Source organism: Nannospalax galili, unplaced genomic scaffold (genome assembly GCF_000622305.1).
Source record: "Nannospalax galili isolate Female #2095 unplaced genomic scaffold, S.galili_v1.0 scaffold870, whole genome shotgun sequence".
NCBI classification, from domain to species: domain Eukaryota; kingdom Metazoa; phylum Chordata; class Mammalia; order Rodentia; family Spalacidae; genus Nannospalax; species Nannospalax galili.
Genome location: NW_008329130.1, coordinates 2,467,224 through 2,493,253, shown reverse-complemented (window position 1 = coordinate 2,493,253; position 26,030 = coordinate 2,467,224). Strand labels below are relative to the sequence as shown.

The following is a 26,030-nucleotide window of genomic DNA, read 5'->3' as shown; positions in this document are numbered from 1 at the left end:
GGAGGAAGGAAGGAAGGAAGGAAGGAAGGAAGGAAGGAAGGAAGGAAGGAAGGAAAGAAGGAAGGAAGGAAATAAAATGGGTCTGGGGATGCAGCTTAGTTGGTAGAGTGTTTTGCCTTGCATGCACAAAGCCTAGGTTTTGAACCCCAACATGGCACAAGCCAGGTGTGCATGTTCACACCTGTATCTCAGTAGGTGGAGGCAGGAGGAACATGAGATCAAGGTCATCTTTGACTACATAGTGAGTTCTAGGCCAGCCTATCTCAAAACAAAAGAGTAGCTCAAGACTCAAGACAAAGAAGAGTCAGCAATGCCCAGTACAAGTTACTGTGTGCCTCCTGAGTGCCAGGCTCAGACTTTCCTGGGGAGGGTGAGTCAGAGGCAGGGATCTTCTGTTTCCCTGACAGTGGGCAGGTGGCTCTGCCTCATTCTTTCCTTCTGAGATGTGAAATGGGACAATCACAATGACTCAGGGCACAGCACAGCTAGAAGGTGTGAAGTCCACCCCCAGTGCCTGGCATATGGGTGCTGTCACTGCTACGCATAGTCCCCTGTATGGCGAGTCACTGAATAGGCCAAGGGAAGCAGGCCCTGTCTGTTCAGTCAAGCCATCTTGCCATCTCCTAAGAGGACTGACTCTGTCACCCTATGCTAGTTCTGGGTCTGCAGCGTCCTCAGCAGCCCACCAACATGGTGGGCCCAGGACAGACCAGAGCCCCGCAGATAGCCCCGGCTGTACAGAATGGGAAGGCTGGCTGGCACAAGCACCCCATGTGGTGGCAGGGACTTTGGAGGGGGTGGGCAAGGGCTCCGTTCTCACCGTCTTCATTGGCCAAGGCATTCCGAAGACCAAGGAGCTGGGCCGCGAGGATGCCGACGGTGATGAAGAGCTGGGGCACCACCCCCAGAGCCCCCCGCAGGTTTTTAGGGGCCAGTTCCCCTAAGTACATGGGCACCACGTTAGAAGACACACCTGAAAGGAGAGTTGGGATAACACAATTAGGAAAGTCTTCAAAGACTCATTCTACCTTATCAATCATATTATCTGGCCCAGACCTCCTTCAAAATGGGGATAGCTCAGTTGGTAAAGTTCTTGCTGTGCATGCATGCGGACCTGAGTTCAATCCGCAGCACCTATGTAAAAGGTCAGGCATGGTGGTACACACTCGTGATCCCAATTCAGGGAAGATGGAGACAGGCAGATCCCAGGAATTTGCAGGCCAGCCAGTTTAGCCTAATCAATGGGCTCCAGGTTCAGTGAGAGACCCTATCTCAAAAACCCAGGTGGCCAGGTGTGGTGGAGCACATCTTTAATCTCAGCACTTGAGAGATAGAAGCAGGCAGATGTCTGTGATGTTTAGGGCACCCTGGTCTACATAGAGAGTTCCAGGCCAGCCAGGATGACATAGTGAGACTCTGTCTAATATTTGTGTTTCTGGGAGTTTTATAATTTTAGGGTTTCTCTGAACCCACTATTTAACCTTTTTTTTTTTGTCTTTTTGAGACAGGGTCTCCCTATAGCCCCAGATGGCCTGGAACTCACTATGTAGACCAGGCTGGCCTACAGAGATCCACCTGCCTTTGCCTCCCAAGTGCTGGAATCAAAGGCGTGCACCACCACACCTGGCTTATTTAATCTTTTTTAAGATTCATTTTTATTTTAAATTTTTTATTTCTCATATTTTATTATTTTTTAACTATTTTATGTGCATGAGTATATTGCCTGCATGTATGTAAGTGCACCTGTGTCCACAGAAGACTGTCAGATCCCCTGGAACTGGAGTTATGGATGGTTGTTAGCCACCATGTGGTTCTGGGATTCAAACCCAGGTCCTCTGCAACAACACTCAGTCTCTTAACCGTCATCTCTCCAGCCCCTTATTTTTTATTTTTATGTGTATGAGTGTTTTGTTTGTATGCATGTTAAGTGAATCATGTATACGGAGTGCCCAAAAAAGCCAAAAGAGGATGATGGACCTCTTAGAACTGGAGTTACAGACAATTGTTAGCTGCCATGTGGGTGCTGGGAACTGAACCCAGGTCCTATGCAGAAGCAGCCAATGCTCTTAACTACTGAACCATCTCTTTATCCCAATTGATTTTTATTTATTTTATTTTATTTTTTTGTCTTTTTGAGACAGGGTCTCTCTGTAGCCCCCGCTGTCCTAGAACTCACTATGTAGACCAGGCTGCCCTTGAACTCACAAAGATCCGCCTGCCTCTGCCTCCCAAGTGCTGGGATTAAAGGCATGTGCCACCACGCCCAGCTTATTTTTATTTTTAATTATGTGTTTTTATATGTGGGTATATGCATGTGCATGCAGGTATCCTAGGAGGTAAGAGGTATCTGATGATGCCTCTGGAGCTGGAGTTATAGATGGTTGTTAGCTGCCATGAGAGTGCTGGGAAACAAATTCAAGCCAGTGCTCTTATCCACTGAGCAATCTCTCCTCACTATTTAAACTTGTAAAAATTCTCCCACACCAAAATTTGACTCCTCTAAGAATAGATACCCTTGGGGGCCAGTGAGATGTCTCAGCAGATAAAGCTACCTGCTACCAAGCCTCACAACCAGAGTTCAATTCCTCGTGGTGAGTTCCAGGATAGCTGGGGCTGCAGGGAGACCTGTCTCAAAAATAAATAAATAAATAAATAAATAAATAAAAATGTAAAAAACAAAAGTAGGACTAGAGAGATAGCTCAGCACTTGCTGCTCTTTCAAAAGACCCAAGTTCAGTTCCCAGCACCCCTGTAGGGCATCTTACAATCGCCTATAACTCCAGCTTCAGGGAATCCAATACTGTCTTCTGGTCTCAACGGGCATATACACACATTGTACACACACACATATGCATATAAACAAATAAAATAAATTTGGGGGGTCTTTTTTGAGACAGGGTCTCCCTGTAGCCCCAGCTGTCCTGGAACTCGCTATGTAGACTAGGCTGGCCTTGAACTCACAGAGATCTGCCTGCCTCTGCCTCCCAAGTGCTGGGATTAAAGGTGTGTACCACCACGCCCAGCTAAAATCTTTTTTTAAAAGAATAAGTGGGGGCTGGAGAGATGGCTCAGTAGTTAAGAACACTGACTGTTCTTGCAGAAGGCCTGGGTTTGATTCCCAGCACCCACATGGCAGCTAACAACTGTCCATAACTCCAGTTCCAGGGGATCCGAAAGCCTCTTCTGACCTCCGTGGGCATTGCATGACACCGGTGCACTGACTTGCATGCAGGCAATACAAGCATACACATACAGGTTTGAATCCCAGCACCCACATTGCAGCTAACAACTGTCTGTATCTCCAGTTCCAGGGGATCCGATGGCCTCTTCTGTCCTCTGCCGGCATTGCACGACATGAGTGCACTTACCTACATGCAAGCATAACACTCATACACATAAAATAAAAATAATAAATAAAATATTTTAAAAAGAATAAGTGGAGTTCTGGGGGTACAGTTCAGTGGTAGAGTGCCTGTCTGGTATAGACAAAGTCCTGGGTACCACGGACCACTCCCAACACCAAAAAAAAGGTGGAATTTTATCCAGTTGTGGTTGTATACACCTATAATTTCAGTATTTGAAAAGTAGTAGATAGGAAGATTGCTCCAAGTTCAAGGCCAGTATTGTCTATATAGCAAGTTCCAGGTCAGTAAAGGCTACATAGTAAAACCTTGTTAAAAAACAAAATAGGGATCTGGAAAGATGGCTCAGCAATTAAGAGTGAATGTCGGTCTTGCAAAGGACCCAAGCTCAGTCCTCAGCACACACATCAGGGCACTCACAACCACCTATAACTCCAGGGGATCCGGGGATCCGACACCCTCTCCTGGCCTCTGAGGGCACTTGCACTCGTATGCACATATCCACACACAGACACATAATTAAAAATCATAAAATAGGGGGTTGGAGAGATGATTCAGGGTTAAGAGTACTGGCTGTTCTTGCAGAGGACCCAGGTTAGGTTCCTAGCACCCACACGACGGCTAACAACTGTCCATAGCTCCAGTTCCAGGGAATCCGAAGCCCTCTTCTGACCTTCTCAGGCATTGCATAACACAGGTGCACTTACATGAATTCAGGCAATACACTCGTACATATAAAATAAAAATAATAAAAATTTTTAAAAAATCATAAAAACATAGGGCTGGTGAGATATCTCAGCGGGTGAAGGTGGTTGTCACAAGAGCCGGACAACCCAAGTTTGATGCCTAGGACCCATATGGTGGAAGGAGAGAACTGACGCCTGCAAGCTGTCCTCTGACCTCCACGTGCACACCATGGCAAGTATGCATCTCCCCACCCTTCCACTAAATAATTATAAAAAGATTTAAAAACAATAACAACAAAATAAAAAAAAACTTGGCAAGGGTGTCTTGATTCAGGACAATTATATGGAGGAAAACAACCTCTACTTTGCCTATCTGGGAATGGGGACCACCTTGCTATGTAGCTCACGTTGACCTCCAACTGGAGATCCTCCTGCATCAGCCTCCTGAGTGCTAGGATTGCAGACATCTTCTACATGGCTGTGCCAGGCTCTTCAGGTCAACCTGGGCAGACATGGAGGTGGAGCCTAGGGGGGACAGGGAAAACTCTCTGTCTCTTTGCCAAGGAGTTGACCAACAACAAACCGGTGAACCGTGAGCTTCATGAAACCGAAGGTTCGGCCACCTTTGCTCCATGCTCACAGGAGAACTGTTTATTTTCAGTGTGCTATGTGGTTGGTGTAAACTAAGAGGCAGGTGATTTGATTACATGTGTCAGGGTGTGTGAGAAGTAGAGTAAAAATGGATGGTGCCCTGGTTGCTGTTCTCCGAGTCTGATCTGATGACCTGGGGGTGATTCTGGGACCTTTCTGGGGTACCTCTGAGATCAAAATGATTTTCCCATCAGTCTCCAGATGCTGTGTCCTTTTCCTTCTTGATCTCTCACCAGCACAGTGTGGCATTTTCCAGAAACTGCTTGCTGTACACTGTCACAATGGATTACCCCAGAAGTGGGTTTGAGAATCTAATTCTGGTAGACTAGACATTCATGCTATTTTCGAGCATGCAAAACAATACCAATCTTCTTACTAAACTTTTTTGTCTTAAAATATAAACGTACAATTATTTTTCCTTCGTTTTTTGAGACAGAGGCTTATATAGACTGATCTTGAGGTTCTGAACTTACCACACTTCGTAGATTTTTGTTTCTTTTCACTTTGTGTTTAGTTTAGTTTTGTTTTTCTGGAAGGTTATTTTTCATTAAAATTGTGTGTGTGTGTGTTTTGTGTTGGAGACCAAACCCAAGACCTAGTGCATGCCAGGTAAGAACTCTACTGATAAACTATCCTTAGCCCCTTGGTTACCATTTCTTTTTAAAAAATTTTTTTATTTATGTGTATGAGTGTCTTGCCTGCATGTATGTAAGTGTACCCATGTTGTGCAGTGCCCATGGAGGACAGAAGAGGGTGTCAGATCCCCTAGAACTGGAGTTATGGATGGTTATGAGTTGCCATGTGGATGCTGGGAACTGAACCCAGGTCCTCTGCAAGAGCAGCAGTATTCTTAACCACTGAGCCATTGCTCCAGCCTTTGGCAGCAATTTCTAATGTAAATACTTACTGGTGCAATGATAAGTACACATGAGTAAGAATTCTTTGGAACCCTCAATAATTTTTTTTTTTTGGTCTTTTTTGAAGCAGGGTCTCCCTGCAGCCCCAGCTGTCCTGGAACTCACTATGTAGACCAGGCTGGCCTTGAACTCACAGAGATCCACCTGCCTCTGCCTCCCGAGTGCTGGGACTACAGGCGTGCACCACCATGCCCGGCTTAGAACCCTCAATAATTTTTTAAAAATTTATTTAGACAGGCCCACTGCATAGCTCTGGTTGGCCTGGAACTCTCTACATAAGCCATGCTGGCCTTGAACTCACAGAGATCTGCCTGCCTCTGGCTCCTGAGTGCTGGGATGAAAGGTATGTGGCACCACATTGGGTCAAGAACCCTCAAGAATATTTTCTTGAGACAGGATCTCCCTGTTTCCCGAGCTGGCCTGGAACCCACTATGTAGATAAGGTTGACCACCTGCCTCTGCTTCCTGAGTGCTGGGATTAAAGAAAGGCATGTGTTACCATGCTGGGCCAGGAGCCCACAATAATTTAAAAAGTGATAAAGAGGGTGCTGGCCTTGGCAGCAAGTGCCTTTACCCGCTGAGCCATCTCACTGGTCCTAGGTTGGGATTTTAAACTGTCATTTAATGATCAGAGCTTAATATTTCTCTTGGAACCAATTCTAAATTGTTCGTGGTAATTGGAAAGGGGACCACATCAGCTTACTGCTGCCAACTTCTAGAACCGTCTATTTCTTGAAAAGCTGAATCCCTACAGGGAAAACCAGAGGTAGAACCTAGCCAAGTGAAGCCATAATGTCAGGGATGAGCACCCTGGCGCTCTCAAGGGGAGCGAGAGCTGGGTGAAGTTCCCCTCGGGGCCGTAATTCTCCCTCAAAATGACTGCGTCCCTATGATCGATTGATGAATGGATGGATTTTAGGACAGGGTCACATTATGTAGCCGTGGCTGGTTTGGAACACTCTACGTATAGCCCAGACTGGCCTCGCACTCACAAGATCTGCCTGCCTCTGCCTCCTGAGTGCTGGGATTAAGGCAAGCACCTCCACACCCAGCAATGTCAGTTTCTGGATGTCCCTGCCTGTTATTGAACTCCAGCTGAGGGCTTTGCTACCTTCAACCAAATCAGCCTTCTATCCCTGACCCCACATTTGGAAGGAGAGAATGCAAGGTCCCCAGTCAGTCACTCTGAGATTAACTAGAAGGAGACACGTGAGATGCTCAAGGGCAAATTGCAGGAGGTGCCCACCCAGCACCTGAAGCACCCTGAGTTTGCAGCTGCAATGCTCCCCTGGCCTGGCTCTGGGAAAGGCTGGCTATTAGGGATGCCAAGCTGGAGAATCCAAAATATGGCTTCGTCAGGGTCTCTGTTTCTTTTCTCTCTCTCTCTCTCTCCCTTTCTTTCTTTCTTTCTTTCTTTCTTTCTTTCTTTCTTTCTTTCTTTCTTTCTCTTTCTTTCTGTCTTTCTTTCTCTCTCTCTCTCTCTCTCTCTCTCTTTCTTTTTTTAATGTGCATGAGTGTACTACTTGCACGGAGGTAGGTGCACCCATGTTGTGCAGTGCCCACAGAGGTTAGAAGAGGAAGTTGGATCCCACGGAACTGGAGTTACAGATGGTTGTTAACTGCCATGTCGGTGCTGGCAATTGAACCCAGGTCTTCTACAAGAGCAGCCAGTGTTCTTAACTGCTGAGCTGTCTCTCCAGCCCCCAGGGTCTCTATTTCTAAGCAATTAGGGAATAGCTTTCTAAAACCCGCTCAGCACAGGACAGGCAGCCTCCATTGGTGCAAACCAGCTCCACTGTCTTTCATGACCACAAATCACAGCAAAAAAAAAAAAAAAACCCACAGAAAAACATTGTTCATTGCAACCTCCTTCACCCCCCCCCCACAGATAAATAATGGAAACAAGAGTTTCAGGAGACAACCTTATTATTCAGGACATGGCATACAATTTGTTCTATTAAACAAAGATGCTGCTCACTAAACAGATGTCACTTCCCTCTAACTGACCTGCCCTGCAGTTGAACAATTGCTGAGGTATTGAGATGAAGGACTAGATTGGAAAGACCCTTCCATCCTCAAGATTTTGTATTTCAGTCTTACAAAGATCAGCTTTCTTGGGCTGAGGATGTGGCTCTGTGGTAGTACGCTTGTCTAGCATGTGGAAGCCCTGGGTTCAGTTCCAACCTTGGAAAAGCAAAGGGCCGAGCAGGGACTCAGGCGCCTATGTAGGGTCAGCTTGTGTCTGGGTGCTTCAGAGACCCCAGACTGCATCAGATCCCTGGGAGTCAGTTCTCTCTCCTCCATGAGGACCCAAATGACAGAATGGTAGCTGGAGTGATGTCGCTTACCAGCACATATTCCCACCAGAAGTCTGGAAGCAATTATTATCTCAAATGATTTGGCAACTTTGCTGCATCCCATTAAGATGGCGGGCACGATGGAGAATATGTTGTTGAACAGCAAGGCCCCTTTTCTGCAGAGGACACCAGAGTTAGATTAGCCTAAGAAGTCACTCCATTCATTCATTCATTCATTCATTCATTCATTCATTCATTCAACAAATGTTCCCCCAAATCTACTCCGAACAGGGTTCCCCAGTTATAGCAGTGAGTTTCACTGTTGTGTGCTAAGCTCTCTGGGATCTGAGACTGACAGAGGTCAAGTGCACAGCCTACTGTGGGAATGTTCTTGGTGCTGGGGACAGAGGAAAAGGGGCCCATATTAAAATACAGTAAGATAGAGCTGGGTGTGGTGGGAAAGTTTTGGCCCCACCTGGGCATGTGACTCACTGGAGCTAATGCATCCTGCAGATCTGGCTCACACTGGGGTCCACAGAGGAAACTGTGGGCTTAACACTAACTCTCAGGAAGATCTTGGGGTCTCAGATTCCCAACCAGAGGTGGTTCTCAGACCCTTTCCAAAAGTACCAGAGACTGAAGCAAAGTTCTGAGTTCTGGTCTTAAGAGCTCCTAAGATCTCTGACTGGGTCTCACTTTGCAGCCCAGGCTGGCTCTGACCTTAAGTTCCTTCTCCCTCCTGGAAGGGAGAGTCCTGGGATTACAGTGTGCGCCACTGGCTATGTGCCCTTGCCTCTTCTAAAAACAAAAATTACTAAAGAGGGAACTAGTTTTTGGGTTAAGTGAGGAAAACATCTCTGAGTTCTAGGTCTTCCCTAGCAGACATTGTTCTTTCCTTGGGGACCCCAAGTCAGCCCTGAGACCTTGCCTAGGTCCCCAATTCAGGCTTTTTTGAATGACCCCAGTAGAAAGTAAAAAATTGTCACACTGGTTATTACTTTCATTTCATGATAAAGACCTCAGTTACAGGTCTACATTTAAAAAGTGATGATGGAAGGCTGGAGAGATGGCTCAGCTGTTAAGAGCATTAGCTGTTCTCTCAGAAGACCCAGGTTCAATTCCCAGCACCCACATGCTGGCTAACAACCATCTGTAACTCCAGTTCCAGGGGATCTCACGCCCTCTTCTGACCTCTACGGTCATTGCAAAACACAGGTGCACTTACACATATTCAGGCAATGCACTCATATGCATATAATAAAAATAATATAAAATATAAAATATTTTTTAAAAAACTGATGATGGGAGCTGGGTGTGGTGGCGCACCCCTTTAACTCCAGCACTCGGAGGCAGAGGCAGGTGGATCACTGTGAGTTCAAGGTCAGCCTGGTTTACATAGTGAGTTCCAGGCCAGCTGGGGCTGCAAGGAGACCCTGACTCAAAAAGGCCAAAAAAAAAAAAAAAGTGATGATGGACATATTTGAGATGTGGAGAATGAGAACTGCGTGTGCAAATGGGGCACGGTAGCATGTGACTGCGGTCTTAGCACTTGGAGATTAGAAATACAAGAATCAGAAGTTCAAGGTCATTTGGGGCAGCATAGTGAATATGAGGCCAGCCTGGGCTACATGAGACTGGGAGATCCTGTCTCAAAAACAAAAACAGGCTGAGGAGATAGCTCTCAGTTGGTAAAGTGCTGCTGCTCAAGCCTGAGGGCTTGAGTTCTGACCCTCAGAATCCACATAAAAAGCTGGGCACAATGGTGTGTTCTTATAACCCCAGTTTGGGATTAGGGGAAGTGTGAACACGAGAGAATCCCTGAAGTTCATTTGTCAGCAAGCCTAGCAAAATCAATGAGCTTCAGATTCAGTGAGAGACTCTGCCTTGAAAAATAAAGGCTGGAGGGAAGACTCAGTGGTTAAGGACACTTGCTGCTCTTCCAGAGACCCAAGTTTGGTTCCCAGCACCTAGACTGTGCAGTTTACAACTGCCTGTAACTCCAGCTCTGGCAGATTCAGCACCATCTTCTGGCCTCTTCAGGCACCCACACACAAGTGGCAGACACAGATACACAGACATACACAGACATAGGAAGTAAAAAACTAAAATCTTTAAAAAATTTAAATAAAGGTGGAGAGCAATCGAGGAAAGACAATCAACATCTACCCCTAGCCTCCACACACTCACACATATGCATGTGCACACGCACATGTGTGAGTATATGCACACACCTACATTAATAAGTACATACACCATACACATAGAACACAACACACAAACCAAACCAAACAAACCTATTCTCTTACCTGCCAAATTTATTCACCAATGGTCCAACCAGGAGGGAACCCAGAAAGCCTCCAAAGGGAAACATGGACACCGTCACTGACCACAGCAGCGTCAAGGAGAAGGAATTAATGAGCTCCCCGCTTCTTTCAAAGTAGGTGTCATTGTAAAACTGCTGCATGAGCTGGGGGACAGAGGACACAGATGCATAGAATCATATCTCAATTTGCAGAAAGAACAACAGAAGTTGTCAAGCCACCAATGTGATGGCTCTACTAGGGTTTCCACAGCAATAGTGTTAAGGAGGTCAGGAGGTGGGGACAGAGCTCCCTGGAGCAGCATGTGGCTGGGGCTCCTATGGGAAAGCTTCTAATAGGCTAACTGCCCGGGGTGCATCCCATACCTCAGAATGGCTCCTGGTGGTGTGGCTGCTGCCCTCCAGATGACTATACCTTACCCAGCCAAGGAAGGTGTGAGTGTTCTTGAGAACCTGAGGTCTGGGGATATGGAAACCCTGCTGGCCTGGTCCTGAAGGGATTCCCCTCTCTCTTCCCTTGAGGGCTGTGTTTGTTCTCTGGGGGCCACATGAAGCTCTAAGCCCCTCCCCTTGTCAGGAACTGCATCTCACTCATCACAGTGACCTACCTCTGATGGTGAGTTGACGGCAGACACGTTGTACCCATACTGGAAGGACGAGCCGAAGGCAGCTATCAGTGTTGCCAAGGCGAGCACCAGGGTCAGTCTCTGTGAGAGGTGTTGGGGAGGGTGTCAAGGAGGAGCCTGGGGTTTGGAGAGGGTGGGGCTCCAGTTGTATATCCAGCGTGTACAGAGCCAGTCTAGAGTCACCTGGGGGTCTTCTATCTACTCTATATTCAAAGACCAACCTGCTGAGGGTGAAGACAGGCTCCCTCCAGCCCCCTGTGCTGCCAAGGGTGTTCTCCAAGTCCTTGGCTTACACAGTTCTCCTGCCTCGGCTTCCTGAGCAGCTGGAACTTCAGGCAAGTATGTGGCGGTTGGCTTCCACAGCCGGCTCACGGCAGCTACGTGCAGCTCTACAGCTGGCTCTGTGCAGCTGACTCACCACCCTCCCAGCTGGTTCACTACAGCACTCTTCTGAGGATTCCTCATGACTAGAAGCTCCTCCTTCCAAACAGATAGCTCCGAAGTCTTTAACATTCTGCATGGACCCCAGCATGGGGGTGGGGGACTGCCTCCACTGAGAGCCACCAGGTGAGGAGGAGACAGGAACCGACACCCTACCTGAGGTTTGAATTGCTCCCATGATGCTCCTGTCAGTGTGCTCAGGCACCATTTCTACAACTCCCACCCTCAGTCCCGAATCAAAGAGGAGAACATGAGAATTTTTGATTAGTTGGGATCACTGATTAATCCTCCTGAGTCCTTTTTACTCTAATAGGAAGAGGCCACAATGAAAAATGCTTTTACACAGATTTCTTGGAACTCTTCACCACAACTCTGATAACATCTCCCTTTCAGACGATCTTTAATAACAAGAGGGTCTCTGCTTAAATGTCACCTCTTGGATCCCTGAGGTCTTTTTTTTTTTTTTTTTAAACCACATCTATGTTTTTTTGTCCTCATGGTACTTATCACAGCTGTAGTTTAAATATTTATTTGCTTATTTTTAGTTATGTGTGTTATATGTGTGTGGGTATGTGCACATGAGTGCAGATGCATGCAAAGGCAACAGGTATTGGATTCCTCTGGAGCTAGAGTTACCGGCAGTTGTGAGCCACCCAGCGTAGGTGCTAGGAATTGAACTTGGGTCCTCTGCAAGAGCAATAAGTACTCTTAACTGTCAAACCATCTCTCTAGCCCCATACAATTATAGCTTAATTGTTACACTACTTTATAGTTTTTCAATGTCTGGTACCCCCGTTGGACAGTAACCTTGAGGCCCCTGCTTCGTGCTCCAGAGTGTAGCACATGAGACGAACATTCTCAGAGCGGTCAGTGAATGAAGGCGTTGGGACCACACTGGTGAGTGAGCATCATTTAAGTGGCTTGCCACGCAGCAGTGGTGACCCATGCTTCCAGCCCCAACTACAGGATATGCATGTGACTTGAACTCAAGGAAGTTAAACCAAAGAGTGTGGCTCGGAAGTGCCATAGTAAACTCCCTGGCCTAAGGTTCTGGTGGCTAATCTTGGTTGTCAACTTGACAGACCTGGGGAGAGGAAGCCTCAATTGAGACATTTCCCCCATCAGATTAGCCTGTGGGCATGTCTGTGGACTATTTTCTTTTATTGGCTGAGTCATCTCAACATCCCTGGTCCTTCTCTACAAACAAAATGAACAGCCTTGGGAAGGGACTTTAGGGTCAATTTTGTTCCATCTTCCATCAACCTCCTGCCTCACAGACACTCTAGCACCTCCCAGAGCTTATTCAATTTTAATACATTTATTAGGATCTAACTTCATCTCGAGTTGAAGGAGCTCCTTCCTTCTATCCATCCCTTTTCCCTCTCCCCCTCTCTTCCTCTATCTATCCCCCCCCATATGTTTGGGGGGAGGAGGGGGCAATTGAGACAGAGTTTTGCTATGTAGCCCAGGCTGGCCTTGAATTCACATGATCTTCCTATCAGAGATGTGCACAACCACACCTAGCTGGGAAGAGATCTTCCTAGGTCCACCCAATCTTCAAAGGCTTCTCTGGACCTTGCTGTTTTATGAGATCAGAGCCAACGCAGGCTCCCCTAGAATGAATACCCATCAGGCCATGTGGGGCAAAGCACTGACATGGTTACTAAGAGGAGGATGAAGGGTTGTGATCTCTGTCTTCATTTTGTATCTGTCTCCTTTACTTTGGGTCAGACTCCTAACACAGACAGGTAAATCCCTCAAGCAGTATCAGTCTAAAAACCTGCCTAATTTTCTCCACAAGGATAAGTCATTGTCTGAAACTTGTGTCACCTTGGATTATGGGAATAGCAAAGCCTTGTAGGACAGGCTCCCTCCCTCTTGGACCATCTTGCAGGACCAGAACTGAGACAGTCACCAAACCCACCACGCCTTGACCAGAACTGCTTAATTAAACAACTCCTGAGAGTTGTCCTCTGACCACTACATTCTAGGGACATATGAATCAACACAATAATAAGATCAAGTACAGGTGGGATTTTTTGTTTGTTTTCTGAGGTGCCAAGGATTGAACCTGGGGCCTTGCACATGCTAACCAAGCTCTCCATCACAGGAGTTTTGCTTATTTGTTTGCTTTGAGGTTTTGTTGTTGTTGTTGTTGAGATGGGTTTCCCTAAGTTGTTCAGGCTGGCCCTAAACTTAAAAAAAAATTTTTTTTAAATTATGTGTATGTGTGTGTGGCTGTATAAGTGTGGGTGCTCAAGGAGGTTAGAAGAGAGCCTAGGATCCCGGGAACTGCTTGAGTTACAGATGGTTGTGAGTCATCCAGCATAGGTGCAAGGAACCAAACTCAGGTCCCCTGCAACAGCAGCAAATGCCCTTAAGCTCTGAGCCATCTCTCCAGCCCAGAACTTTTGATCCTTCTGCCTCAGTCTCCCGAGTGCTAGCATTGCAGATGTGAGTCCCTATGCCTGGCTTTCAAACACCGATCTTGATGATGGAAATTTTCCTGAAAGGTCCTCCTAGGGTCCCTCTCCCTCTAGCGAGCTCCAGAGTTTTCTCTCAACCTCCCAGAAGTGAGCCCAATGAGCTAGGGGTCCTCACAACAGAGATACCTCTTGATGCTCCAGAAGTAAGTGCCCCCAGGAGAAGGGTGTCCCCCAAAGTCTCTTTCTTTCTGATTTTTTTTTTAAAGATAGTCCCTCTGTAGCTCCATCTGGCCTGGAACTCACTATGGAGACCAGGCTGGCCTTGAACTCACAGAGATTCGCCTGCCTCTGTCTCCTGAGAGCTGGGATTAAAAGCCCAGCTTTTGGCAGCTTTTTAGTTACATGAAATGGCTCTCTGGTGGGGAACATAGCTCGTCAAGTCACACCCCACTTGAGATACAAAAACTGACCCTTTTTGCCCCACACCTCCTGAGTTCCTCTTGAAACTCTAGGTCCAACAAGAAACCAAGCACCAACTAGGTGATGAGAGAACTTTATTCTTGGTCAAGAATAGAGGTGAGGGGGCTAGACAGATGGCTCATTGGTTAAGAGCACTGGCTGCTCTTGCAGAGGACCCGGGTTCGGTTCCCAGCACCCACATGGCAGCTAACGACTGTCTGTAACTCCAGTTCTAGGGAATCCAACACTTTCTTCTGGCTTCCCTGAGCGCTGAACACATGTGGTGCACTTAACATACATGTAGGCAAGACACATACACTCAAAAATAAATAATAAATAAAATTTCAGAGAGATAGAGTCTCAAACTCACTTCTCTCTGTCTCTCCCCAACTCTGTTCTTTCTTCTCCCCCAGTATTGGGAACAGAACCCAGGATCTGACACTTGATCAGGCAAGCACTCTACCACTAAGCTGTATGTTCAGCCCTTTGGTGTTTTTGTTTGTTTTGTTTTTTAACAATTTACTTTGGGATTGGGGGGGCTCTCATTCAGTTGCCCAGACTGGACTTTAAGTCACTCTGTAGTCCAGGCTGGCCCTGAACTTGTGATCCTTCTCCCTTAGCTCCCCAAGTAGCTGGGATTACAGGCCTGTGCCACCAGATCTGGCTTTCTTTAGGGTGTGTAATGTGATGTTTTAACAAACAGATACTTTATAGAATGATTACAGTCTAGCTCATTATTATACTCAGTACCTCACATGGTTATTTTTGCATGTGTATATGATGAAGATGTGTAAAATACACTCAGCGAATCTCCAACACCCAAGGCGTTATGAGCCGCAGTCGGCACACTGTGTTACAGCGTTACTGATTACAGGCCCCACAATGTGTATTACAGTTCCAGAACTTACTCATCCTGCATAACTGAAACTTTGTACCCTGACCAGTGCCACCCATCCCCCTCTCCCCCAAGCCCCTGGCAACCACTCTTCTCTTCTGCCTCTCTGGGCTCCACCTGCTTTAAGTTTCTACGCCTGAATCTGATAATGCAGCACGTCTTTCCATGCCAGATTTATGTCACTTAACGTGCTGTCCTTCCTCCCAGAGCATTCAGGCCACAAAGCAACAGACTTCCCTCTTTTTTTTTTTTTTTTAGAGTGATTAATTGTATACTTAATGTGACTGAAACCTTAATGTGACTGAAATCGGAGGGTGTGTTAGCTACAGTCAATAAAGGTACTAATGTTAGAATGCAGCAAATAGGACCTAAGCTTTCTCTGTTTTCATTTTCTAGAGCACTTTTTTCTTTAGTAGGGAAAGGAGGAAATTTCATTCAACAGTTCATAAGTAGTTGTAAGACCTGAGCTGCACAGTCACTGAGGGACAGAGAGCTGGGCCCAATATACTGCCTGGCACCTTACGCTGCAGACCACACACCCACTACCTCCCGGGCTTCTGCTAATCCCTCAGGTTTTCTGCCTGGACAACTGAGGGGCACCTGCCCAAATTGGCCCATGCCCTATGCACGAGGCCGACTGAGTTGTTTCCTTCTACAAAATATTGTTCATTTTCAGAGTACATCACATGAGGACATCTTTGCATTTCTCCTTGAATAGCAGGCACAAGATTGCTCTTGCCCTCAAACACCCAAGTCCTTAATCTCAAGTGCTTTTCTATCAAAAACACCTGATAACTCTGTCAAATACTTTCTCAGCTGTGAAATTAAACAAGATAATCCAAGACAGGCCTGGTGGCATAGGCCTGTAGTCCCAGTCACTTAGGAGGCTGAGGGAGGAGAATCACAAGTTCAAGGCCAGCCTAGGCAATTTAGAGAGACCCTGTTTCAAAATGAAACTTAAAAAATGGCTGGGGATACAGCTCAGGGGTGGGGCGCTTGCCTAGCATGTGTGAGACTGTGGGTTTAAGGCCCAGCACCAAAAAATAAACACCAAACCAGTCAAACAAAACTAGAATGATGGTGGCCCACGCCTTTAATCCCAGCACTCGGAGGCAGAGGCAGGCGGATCTCTGTGAGTTCAAGGCCAGCCTGGTCTACATAGTGAGTTCCAGGACAGCTGGGGCTACAGGGAGACTCTGTCTCAAAAAGACCAAACAAACAAACAAACAAAACAAAAAACAAACTAGAATGAAACCAGATATCCTAGTGCAGGCCCCAGGTAAACTCAAAAGCAGGGATTCTGAGTTGAGGGGCAGGGTTGATCCTACCAGTTTTGTAGAAACTCTTCTGGGAGTCAAGAGACCATTAGCCAAGTCAGGTGACGTAAGGAGAGTATATTTACACCAGTGGGCTAACACCTGGATTACTCCATAAGGGCACTAACCTCAAGCTTGTCTGTAGGGGAATTTATAGTAAGCAAGCAAGTAGGGCCTTCCTGAACCATATATGTATACCTGATAGTTAAGCAAGGGGTTACTCATATAAGCATGTGGTTATACATATAAGCGTGGTTACAAAACATCACAAGAATGTAGCAGTTTGGGGGGCTGGAGTGATGGCTCAGTGGTTAAGAGCACTAACTGCTCTTGCAGAAGACCTAGGTTCGATTCCCAGTAGCCACATGGTGGCTAACAACCATCTGTAACTCCAGTTACAGGGGAGCTGACGCCTTCTTCTGACAATCCACGGGCATTGTACCACACGGATACACTTATACACATGCAGGCAACATACTCATACACATAAAATAAAAAATAATAAAAAACATAAAAAATAATGTAGCAGTTTGGCAAACAAAGATTTCAGTGGTGGCCAGAGATGGATTCCTATTTACCGTCCTCATTCTCTCCTTTCTTCCTATTTGAGGCTTTACTTGAGTCAAGGTTTTTAGCAGCCATCATTGTTAGTAAATTTCTTTTTTTTTGGTCTTTTTGAGACAGGGTCTCCCTGTAGCCCCAGCTGTCCTGGAACTCACTATGTAGACCAGGCTGGCCTTGAACTCACAGAGATTTGCCTGCCTCTGCCTCCCGAGTGCTGGGACTAAAGGCGTGCGACACCACGCCCGGCGTTAGTAAATTTTTATTTCCATCACACCCTCTAGGGTACATTTTCCCGTCATACCCAGAATAAAGTGGATAGAGGCCAGAGATGCAGCTGACCATCCTAGACCACACAAGACAGTCCCTGAAACAGAACTATCCAATGCCCAGAGTCAACAGAACTTATCCTGTTCTAAAGGATAATCAAAGTAATAATACAGACAGAAAAATTCACTGCATGCCGGACACTTCATAAACGTTATCTCATTTAATTGTTCTGGCACCCATGAGAGTGGCTGATTAATAGTCCATTTTACAGATGAGAAAATACTAGAAGACTTAAATAGCAGGTGTGGTGGTACATACCTATAATCATAGCCCTTGGGAAGCAAAGGCTGGAGGCAGGAGGGTCAGGGGTTTGAAGTCAGCCTCAGCTATGTAGTGAGTTCAAGACCAGCCTGAAATGCACAAACTGTCTCCAAAAAAAAGTCATTGAAATTAAATATCTTACCTAAGTCTCAGAGCTAAAACAGGATGGAGCAGGAACCAATGGCAGGTGCTTCTCCTCCCAAGCTCATTCTCTGCTTCTCTCTGTCTCTGTCTCTGTCTCTGTCTCTGTCTCTCTCTCTCTCTTTCCCACTGGGTCCCATCAAGAGCTCAAGCACCCTCCAAGCTCACTCCTGAGACAGCTGCCAGCCTGACCTGAAAACCTCACCCTCTGCGTTGTGTTTTGCAGCCTCTGCCTACATGAGTGGAGCAAATCCCATGCTGGGATTTTATTGGTGCCCTGAGTAAACTCAGTTCCCAGTTTTTAAAAACTTGACTCTCTAATCCCCTCCAACTCCAGATCAGAGGTTCCTTGTCCTTTGTCTCCTGGACGCATTCACACACCATCCATTTGGGTAAAGTAAGACCAGCCCTGATCTGGAGCTGCACCAGATCTCAGCCCGACTTGGGACTCCAGGAGTCCCCACCCTGGCCTTTGCTTCCTTTCTCAAATCTTCACAAGGTGGTGACACTCCCTTCTGAAGATCTGGACACTACTCTGACTGTCCATACCCTGCGTGATGACCCAGGTGATGAGAACTGTGTCCTTTAAACCTTATCCTGCCCTAAAACTTGGCCCCCCAAATGGGCTCCCAATTGTCTGTCCCTAAGGACACCCCCTTGGCCTGCCTGAGATCAAATCTTAAAACCCTCCAATTGGGAGATCTCAGGTCCACCACCCTCCTTGACTCCAAATCTGACCTCAATACCAATTGGACAATGGCCACAGATGGCCAGATTCAGCACTTTTGGATTTCAACATCCTAATTTGATAACCACAGATGAAACGGCAAGTAGTCTGAGGTCCCCTACGTCCAGGCTTTCTTTACCCTCTGAGATCACCCCTCTTCGTCAATCCTGCCTTAGCTTTCCCAGTCACACTCAAACACTGACAGGTTTTGCCAGCAAAACTTCTCTTTCCTGCTCTGGCCTCTTTCCTCTTCGTTTCTCTGGCTCCTTCAAGTTCTGGCAAGTTCAGGCTCCTTCTCTCTGCAAATTCCTAGGGCAGGTGGCCCCAACCCCAGCCAGCCACTGCTTTTCTATCTGCCTCTCCTCTCTGCAAATTCTTAGGGTGGGTGGCTCCATACCCAGCCAGCCACAAGCTTTTCTCTGAAGCTCTGGGGCTTCTCTCCACTTTCCTCAGCCAGCACCCAGCCCTAGTTGCCTCCTGGCCACTGGTGAGGGTTTTGTGTGTTTGTTTCTCCTTCCCTCTGCCCCCTCTAGGGCTTTTGTTGACCCTTCATGGCCTGCAGTCCATTCAAAGCGCTATTTTCTATGGCTTCATCCACAATCTCCAACACTTCATGGGGATCACAGTGGTCTTTTCCTGTTCCTTACACCGGTTGGAGCCACAAAAACCATAGCAAATGTTCTATTTTAAGTATTTTCTTACCTCCGACCTTAAAAAAGGGGAGAGCCTAACTTCATCTGTCCTACTCGGCTCCATGTTCCTGCCCACTGCTGCCTGGTACAGCTCATCACGTGTCTTAGTCTTCATGCAATTATTTCTTTGGTTTTAACCTCAAAGTTATAAATCAAGACACATTTCTATAACCTCAGATGCCATCTGATGACGCTCTTAGCTTTGAGGTTGTTAGAACTTAATGGTTTATTAGCACATCCCAAAGCATTGTCCATTCCAAATGATTGACCTGCTGGTCATAAATCTGTTAGGTCAAATAGGCCCACCAAAAATGGCCCAAGATAATTTGGCTCTGGACTTGCAACATTCCAAACTTTCTCCATCATAAGAGTTCTAGCCACTTATCTTTCTTAATTAAGTTACAACTTCTTCAGGGGAGCTTTGATCATATCTTATATTTTCTTTTTGTTATGTTCTTTTCTTGATCCACTCTATTGGTGAGAATTCCCATAGAACTTTTATTTGACTATGTGTTTCATTTCTTATATTTCAGGTTGTTGGGTTTTTTTCAGTATTTCTCTTTAAGTTCTCTTTCTTTTTAAAAAAAATTATTTATTATTTTTATTTTATGTGTATAAGTGTATTACCTGCATGCATGTGAGTGTACCCGTGTCATGCAATACCACAGAGGTCAGAAGAGGGCTTCAGATTCCCCTGGAACTGGAGTTAAGGACGGTTCATAGCAGCCGTGTGGATGTTGGGAATCAAACCCAGGTCCTCTGCAAGAGCAGTCAGTGCTCTTAACCGTCGAGCCATCTGTCCAGCCCCTAAACTATGTTTTCTATTAAGTTCACCCAGGACCCTACAGATTCCCTGTGTGTGCACAGGCAATATTAATTTATTACATTATCCTTTGTGTTTAACGCTCCTTTAGTAGAATAGTGCCGTCTATATGGCGCTCTCCTGGGCCAAACAACTGCCTTCTTCATGACTTCCACTGTGCCATTTGCAAAAGGTCATCATTATCAAACCTGTTGATTATCATGTTTTGGGTGTACCTACTTTTCATGTAATTATGTTATATATGTGTTTGCATGTGTTAATATCTCATGTAATTCTGTCATGTGTGTCTATGATAATTGTCTTCATATGTTGTTTCCATCAAAACAATTTTTTAAGACAAACTGGCCACTTCAGGTTTTTTTCTTTTTATTCTTTTTATTGTGCACAAAATTACTGGTTTTATTTTTATTCTGGTGTGGCCAATTGAAATACACATGTGCAGATTTAAAAATGGGATATTTTGACGATGCATTCAAAGGCCTTATAAATTTGGGGACCCTGAACATCTGTAAATCTATTAAACAATGTCTCTAGGTTTGCCAGGTGTCTCACAAAACTTTAAATGCTAATTGGTGATAAAAACATCATCTGAGCTGGTTGTTTAAGGGTCCCATTTGTTAGAAGGCATGGTTATTTGGATTTGGTTGCTTTCAAAGTGTTTTAAGGTATCTCTTTTGTTTGCTTGCTTTGAAAATATTTTGGTTTTGACATTCAATTTGGGTCTTCGTTGCTTTCAGACCGCTGAAGGCCTCTTCAATTCTGACCGTTAAAATTTACTAGAAGTGTTTTTGCTTCTTCTTTTCCTTTTCTTTTCCTCAGGACACTTCTCCCATATCTAATCTAAGAAATAGAAATGTTTTAAGAAACCCAAACTTCAGATAGTTGTAGGTTTGATTAGTAAATCTCTTCTTTCTCTGACTTAGGCCATAAAAGTTCAGTTCCTCATGGAAACCTTCAATGTTAAAGATTTCACTCTTGTCACATTCTTGGGACAGCCCTAAATCCACTAAATTGATCTTAAAACCTCTAAGGTCAAAGTTCAGTCAACCCTTAAATTAGTTATTTTTTTAATTTATTTGTTATTTTTATTTTATGTGTATGAGTGTATTGCCTGCATGTGTGTAAGTGTACCCATGTTGTGCAATGCCCTTGGAGTTGTCAGAAGAGGGCACTGGATCCTCTGGAAATGAAGTGATGGACAGTTGTTAACAGTCATGTGGGTGCTGGGAATAGAACCCAGATCCTTTGTAAGAACAGTCAGTGCTCTTAACTGCTAAGCCATCTCTTCAGCCCCCATTAAATTAGATCTTATAAAGGCTAACTTAAGGAACAGAACATATGTCTAGTCAAGGTTTATTCAAGAATGTTTAGGTTGTTTTCTACACAGTAATTAAAAATTTCAGACTGGTGTAACTGACCTTCTTGGATGTTTAGTAACCATATTTAAAGGCCTATACTAATCTGGTCAGAGAGATGTAAAGGGACAATTTTTTTGTTTCTTGCCCACCCAAGGCTGACTAAGTCCCAGGAGACTATGGAACATCTCTCAAAGTGTTCTGTAACTGTAGTGAGTCACCTATCCCTCTGTTCAGGGAGGCCATGGAGACCTCATTAAAGGGAATCAAGCCAGTGTCTAGTCTATAAAGAGGAGGGTCAACAGAGGAACGTTTCCTCCATGCTTCCAAGTGAAGTCACAGTTGAGCAGGACCTTCTGACTTATCCTCACATAGATGAAACTAGTAAAAGAAAAGTCAAAGGAGGCCCAAAGCCTGAGTGGCCCCTGAGGATCAGATCCTCAACTGAACCTGAAAAAAAAAACTTGGTTAATTTGGGCCAATTGTATGGTCTTAAACATTCAAAAGGAAAGTATAACCAAAGGTTAAAGTGATCAATATGTTTCCTTTAGAATCTGAAGGATTGTGCTTCCCAGACATTATACATATATAACATCATATGAGATGTTATTTAGAAAATTCTCACTAAGATTTTCTCCTTGATAAGAAATATACTACTCAGATATAAGATGTCAGATCTTGACCCAATTCAACACTGCAGTGCCCACCTGCAGCTAAGGGAGACCAACCTGCCATTGTTCTTATCTAAAAACTAAATGACTACATTTTTCTTTCCCTGTCTAGAAGCCATTTGAGAGGGAACTCAAACTGTGACTCTAGCCACTGCAATAGTCATCAAGTGCCTGAAAAGCAGATCCGGAGTCCAGCCAAAAGAAAAATGAGGAGGAACCCAATAGATGATGCTTTTGGAAGCCTTCACCAAGAAATTCTAATGGACTTTGATTTGGACATTTAAAATTCACCCTGTTCTGGCTTCTTCTCCTGGCCCCCTGCCTAGAACTTGTGCTAACTACTCTCGCTGTACTTCTCCTTCACATCTCCTCCCAGGCACCAGTCAAGGACTCTATTTTCTCTTTCTAGCTAACAGTTAGGCACTTTGGGGGTCTTTTAGATAGACGGACTGAAGAGGTAGCCCAGTTGCCATACTCTGCACTCCTATTTAGCATCGAAGAAGCCAGAGCAGTCGACGCCCCAATTTCCTATTGGCAATTAGGGTTACCTCTTCAGAGGGAGGAGTGATGCGAGCAGGAGGTAGAGATTGGTTAGGCAGTTTTAGGGTGAAGACCCCAAAAGAAAAATGACTAGTTTCTTTCTGGCTGAGAGCTGGAAATGCTCTAGGATCTGCTAGTAAACTTGTCCCTACCTGAGACTAGGGATGTCAAACTATCTAATCCAAAAATGCCTCTAATTCCACCATAGCTAGAGGCTGGGGATGCCGATAAGGGGTTCTGGGTTTTGTTTTGTTTTGTTTTCTACATCCTTCTCTTTTTCCTGAAGTAATACCCTGCTCCTGGAAGACTTGCTGAGGACATGACCAGAACCTCAATGGACCTGGATACCTAGAATGAGAACTGGCCTGACCAGCTCATCTTTCCCTCCCCTTCTTCCACTAAATCCTTATTGACTCCTGAGTAATGAGACCATTGTACTATGCTTAATCAACTGTTATCTCCAAAGATTCTTACAGAGACTCCTGACCAAGCAGCCCAGGTGACTGTCCAAGCCGCTACCTGAGACCAAATTAAGGCTATATTCCCTCTCCACACCACCAAAGGACTCCTTCTCAGTTAAGAGAAAAAGACACCCCCGATCCTTTCTTTTTATGCCTTCGGGGTCTGGAATGAAGGAAAATAAACCTGACAAGTGACTGAGGAAACTGACCACTCCCCACCCTGCCTCCCCACTGCAGAGGGAAACACATCTATCTCAGCACACACAGCCTCTAGCCTAGACACCTGGTTCCTTATCAGCTTCCCCGCAGATCAGGTTCCTCACCAACCACCTCGGAGAAGATACCTGGTTTCCCTATCAGAACTCCCGGTCTTTCCTTCCCAGGAAGAAGCAGAACACCATCCAAGATGGCACACCCAGCTTCTGGGATTCTGGAAAGGCATGAACCCCTTTAGTCCATTTATAAGTCCCAAACCTCCCCCAACCCCAATGTCCAACTTTGATTCCCAAGGGAAGGTTGCGTGTCCCTCAAAGCTAAGAAAGCTATGTGCATCTGTTGAAGGTCAGATTCTATCATGTCCCTATCACTTTGCCTTCTCATCCTGAATTCCAATTACACTAGAGGGTGGGGCATAGAAAAAAAAATTGAGACAGGGTCTCTAGCCTAGTCTGGCTTTGAACTCTCTGTGTAGCTGAGGTTGACCTCAAGCTCCTCATCTCCTGCCTCAGCCTCCCAAGTGCTAGGATACAGTCCTGCACTACGGTACCCAGTTTTATGTAGTACTGGGGATCAATCCCAAGGCTTCATGCACAGCTAGGCAAGCACTCTATCAATTGAACTGTACTCCCCAGCCCAGCTGTAGAAAGTTCCCAACAACTGTTCCAGTGGTACAATTCCTAACAAGTCTGTAAACTTTATTTATTTATTTTTATTTTATGTGTATGAATGTTATGCCTGCATGTATGTAAGTGCACCCATGTTGTGCAGTGCCCACAGAAGGCAGAAGAGGCCATCAGATCCCTGGAACTGGAGTTACAGATGGTTGTTAGCCACCATGTGGGTGCTGGGATTGAATCTGGATCCTGTGCAGGAGCAGGTAGTGCTCTTAACTGCTGAGCCAACTCTTATGGCCCCCTGCATTTGTCTATAAACCTCACTGCTCCCATAAAAGTTCACCTGTCTAGCCCGCCATGGTGGCACACACCTTTAATCCTAGCACTTGGGAGGCAGAGGCAGGTGGATCTCTATGAGTTTGAGGCCAGCCTGGTCTACATAGTGAATTCCAGGCCAGTTGGGGCTACAGGGAGACCCTGCCTCAAAAAGACCAAAAAAAAAGAAAAGAAAAAAAAAACAAACAAACCACCTGTTTGGCTTTGGCCACAGCCCCCCATCCCCAGACAGCCCTCGGCAGCAAAGAGCAGGCTCTGTAATAACAGAGCCCCAGTGACTCCCCAGGAAGGCTGAGTAAGCCCTGCAACTGGGGCTGCTCCTGACCACGCACTCACCCCTTTCTTCTCCTGCTCCTGTGGCTCCATCCTTGCTCCAGCCTGCTGCTCACCTCCTCAAAGTGACAACCACACTGTGGAGAGAGAGAGGACATTTGGGCTGCACTTTGGCCGTGCCAACTCCCAGCCAATTGCATTTTTATTGCTAGTCTTAGTCAGAATAACCCTTTCAGGCACCTGGAGACACCTTCCTTTCACTTCTGCTTTTAAGTTAAATGTCTAGGGTTCGGCTAAGCCAGTGGGTACCTGGAATTAATTGCAGGCTCAGCACAGTCCTCTGGAAGACAGTCTCCAGCGTCTCCTCACTGCTCAAGCCTCCGCCAGCCAAGTTCTCAGTAAGTGACTGCAAGAGCTATTTCTGTCTGGACACACAGAAAACAACAGCTGTCACTGGCCCTCTACCACATTAGGTCATGGGGCACAAATAGGGCCCTAGAGACTTAACAGAAGTGGCCCCCACCAGGAAGCCTGCAGCCAAGTGTCCCCAGTAAAAAGTCAGTTTTTGCCTACATAATCATGTCAAAACTTTATTACTATTATTGGTGCTGGAGATGGATCCCAGTCCGTTGCACACCCTAAGAGTGTACATACTCTAGTGCCGAACTATACCCCAGCCCCAAGTAATTTTTGTGGGGGGGAGAAAATTTTTTTTTTGGTTTTGCTTTTAAAAGAAGTCCTAGTGACCTGGAGAGACAACTGTCTACACATTCATCAATACTGGAAAAGTGATAAATACGTGACTTACATACCCCCTACCCTTTATTCAAAGGGTAGAGGGTATACGTAAGTCACTGATGGCTGGTCTGGATCTGGCTGTCCACTCACAGCCTGGCCACCACAGGCTCCTGTGCTCAGCACGTGCTTAGCTGCCAGAGGGCGTATCAGGCAAGTGGCCAAAATCCAGACCAAAGTCTCTCCAGGCCCGTAAGTGTTCATCTTTACAGGACCTGGTCCTTTGACTTATTTGCTGTGGCACAAATACAGTCTCAGCTTTCAATTTTGGGGTTTTAAACCCCCTTCTTCCTCCTCTTCACATTTAGCAGTTATTAGGAGCCCACTATGTAACCAAAACTTTAGGAATCTGGGAATTGTGATTCTTCATAGGTGACAATGTAAGAGTAGCAGGAGGTGGGGGGCTGTGTTGTGGGCAGTTGGGGGACGGGGGTCTCTGAGTCCTTAGGCCAATTGAGTATCTCCTTCCACACAGTGGTATTTTCAACTAACGCAAGGCCAGAGGTTTCCACTTATTTCAGAATTTGGAAAAAACAAAATCCTCCAAATAAAACACACTGTAGTTGAGAGTGGTGGTGGGTGCCATCTATTGGGGAGTGAGGGTGGGGGAGAAGGTACAGGTTACGAATCTGTGTTAGGGTCCGTGACTCGGTGGGTCTCTTCAGGAGAACAAATGCACAAGTATGGAGATGCAAAAATCAAGCAGAGTTTTATTAGGCCAGCTAGCTGGGGCCGACCGTCCTTCTAAGACACGCAGGTCTGGTTGGAATAATTGACCCAGAGGCAACTTCAGGTAAAGATTATATAGGCTCCCACAACCATTACACAAAAGCCC

The 26,030-nt window shown here is 45.8% G+C and overlaps 1 protein-coding gene across 2 annotated transcripts in view; it reads right to left on the bottom strand.

The window, feature by feature from the left end:
• Positions 1-25,171, bottom strand: part of Slc2a5 (solute carrier family 2 member 5) — a 30,967-nt gene extending 5,796 nt beyond the window's left edge. Inside the window, exons 1-7 of one of the 2 annotated variants that reach the window (XM_008831948.2) lie at positions 25,148-25,171; positions 24,710-24,825; positions 24,464-24,537; positions 10,842-10,940; positions 10,220-10,380; positions 7,965-8,089; positions 821-973 (exon numbers count right to left, since the gene is read on the bottom strand). In XM_008831948.2, the coding sequence (XP_008830170.1) occupies positions 821-973; positions 7,965-8,089; positions 10,220-10,380; positions 10,842-10,940; positions 24,464-24,493 (568 nt within the window). In that variant the 5' untranslated portion in view covers positions 24,494-24,537; positions 24,710-24,825; positions 25,148-25,171. Of the gene's footprint in view, positions 1-820; positions 974-7,964; positions 8,090-10,219; positions 10,381-10,841; positions 10,977-24,463; positions 24,538-24,709; positions 24,826-25,147 lie in introns of those variants that run through there. The other variant, XM_029563007.1, reaches the window with a different exon arrangement.
• Between the last annotated feature and the right edge of the window lie 859 nt (positions 25,172-26,030).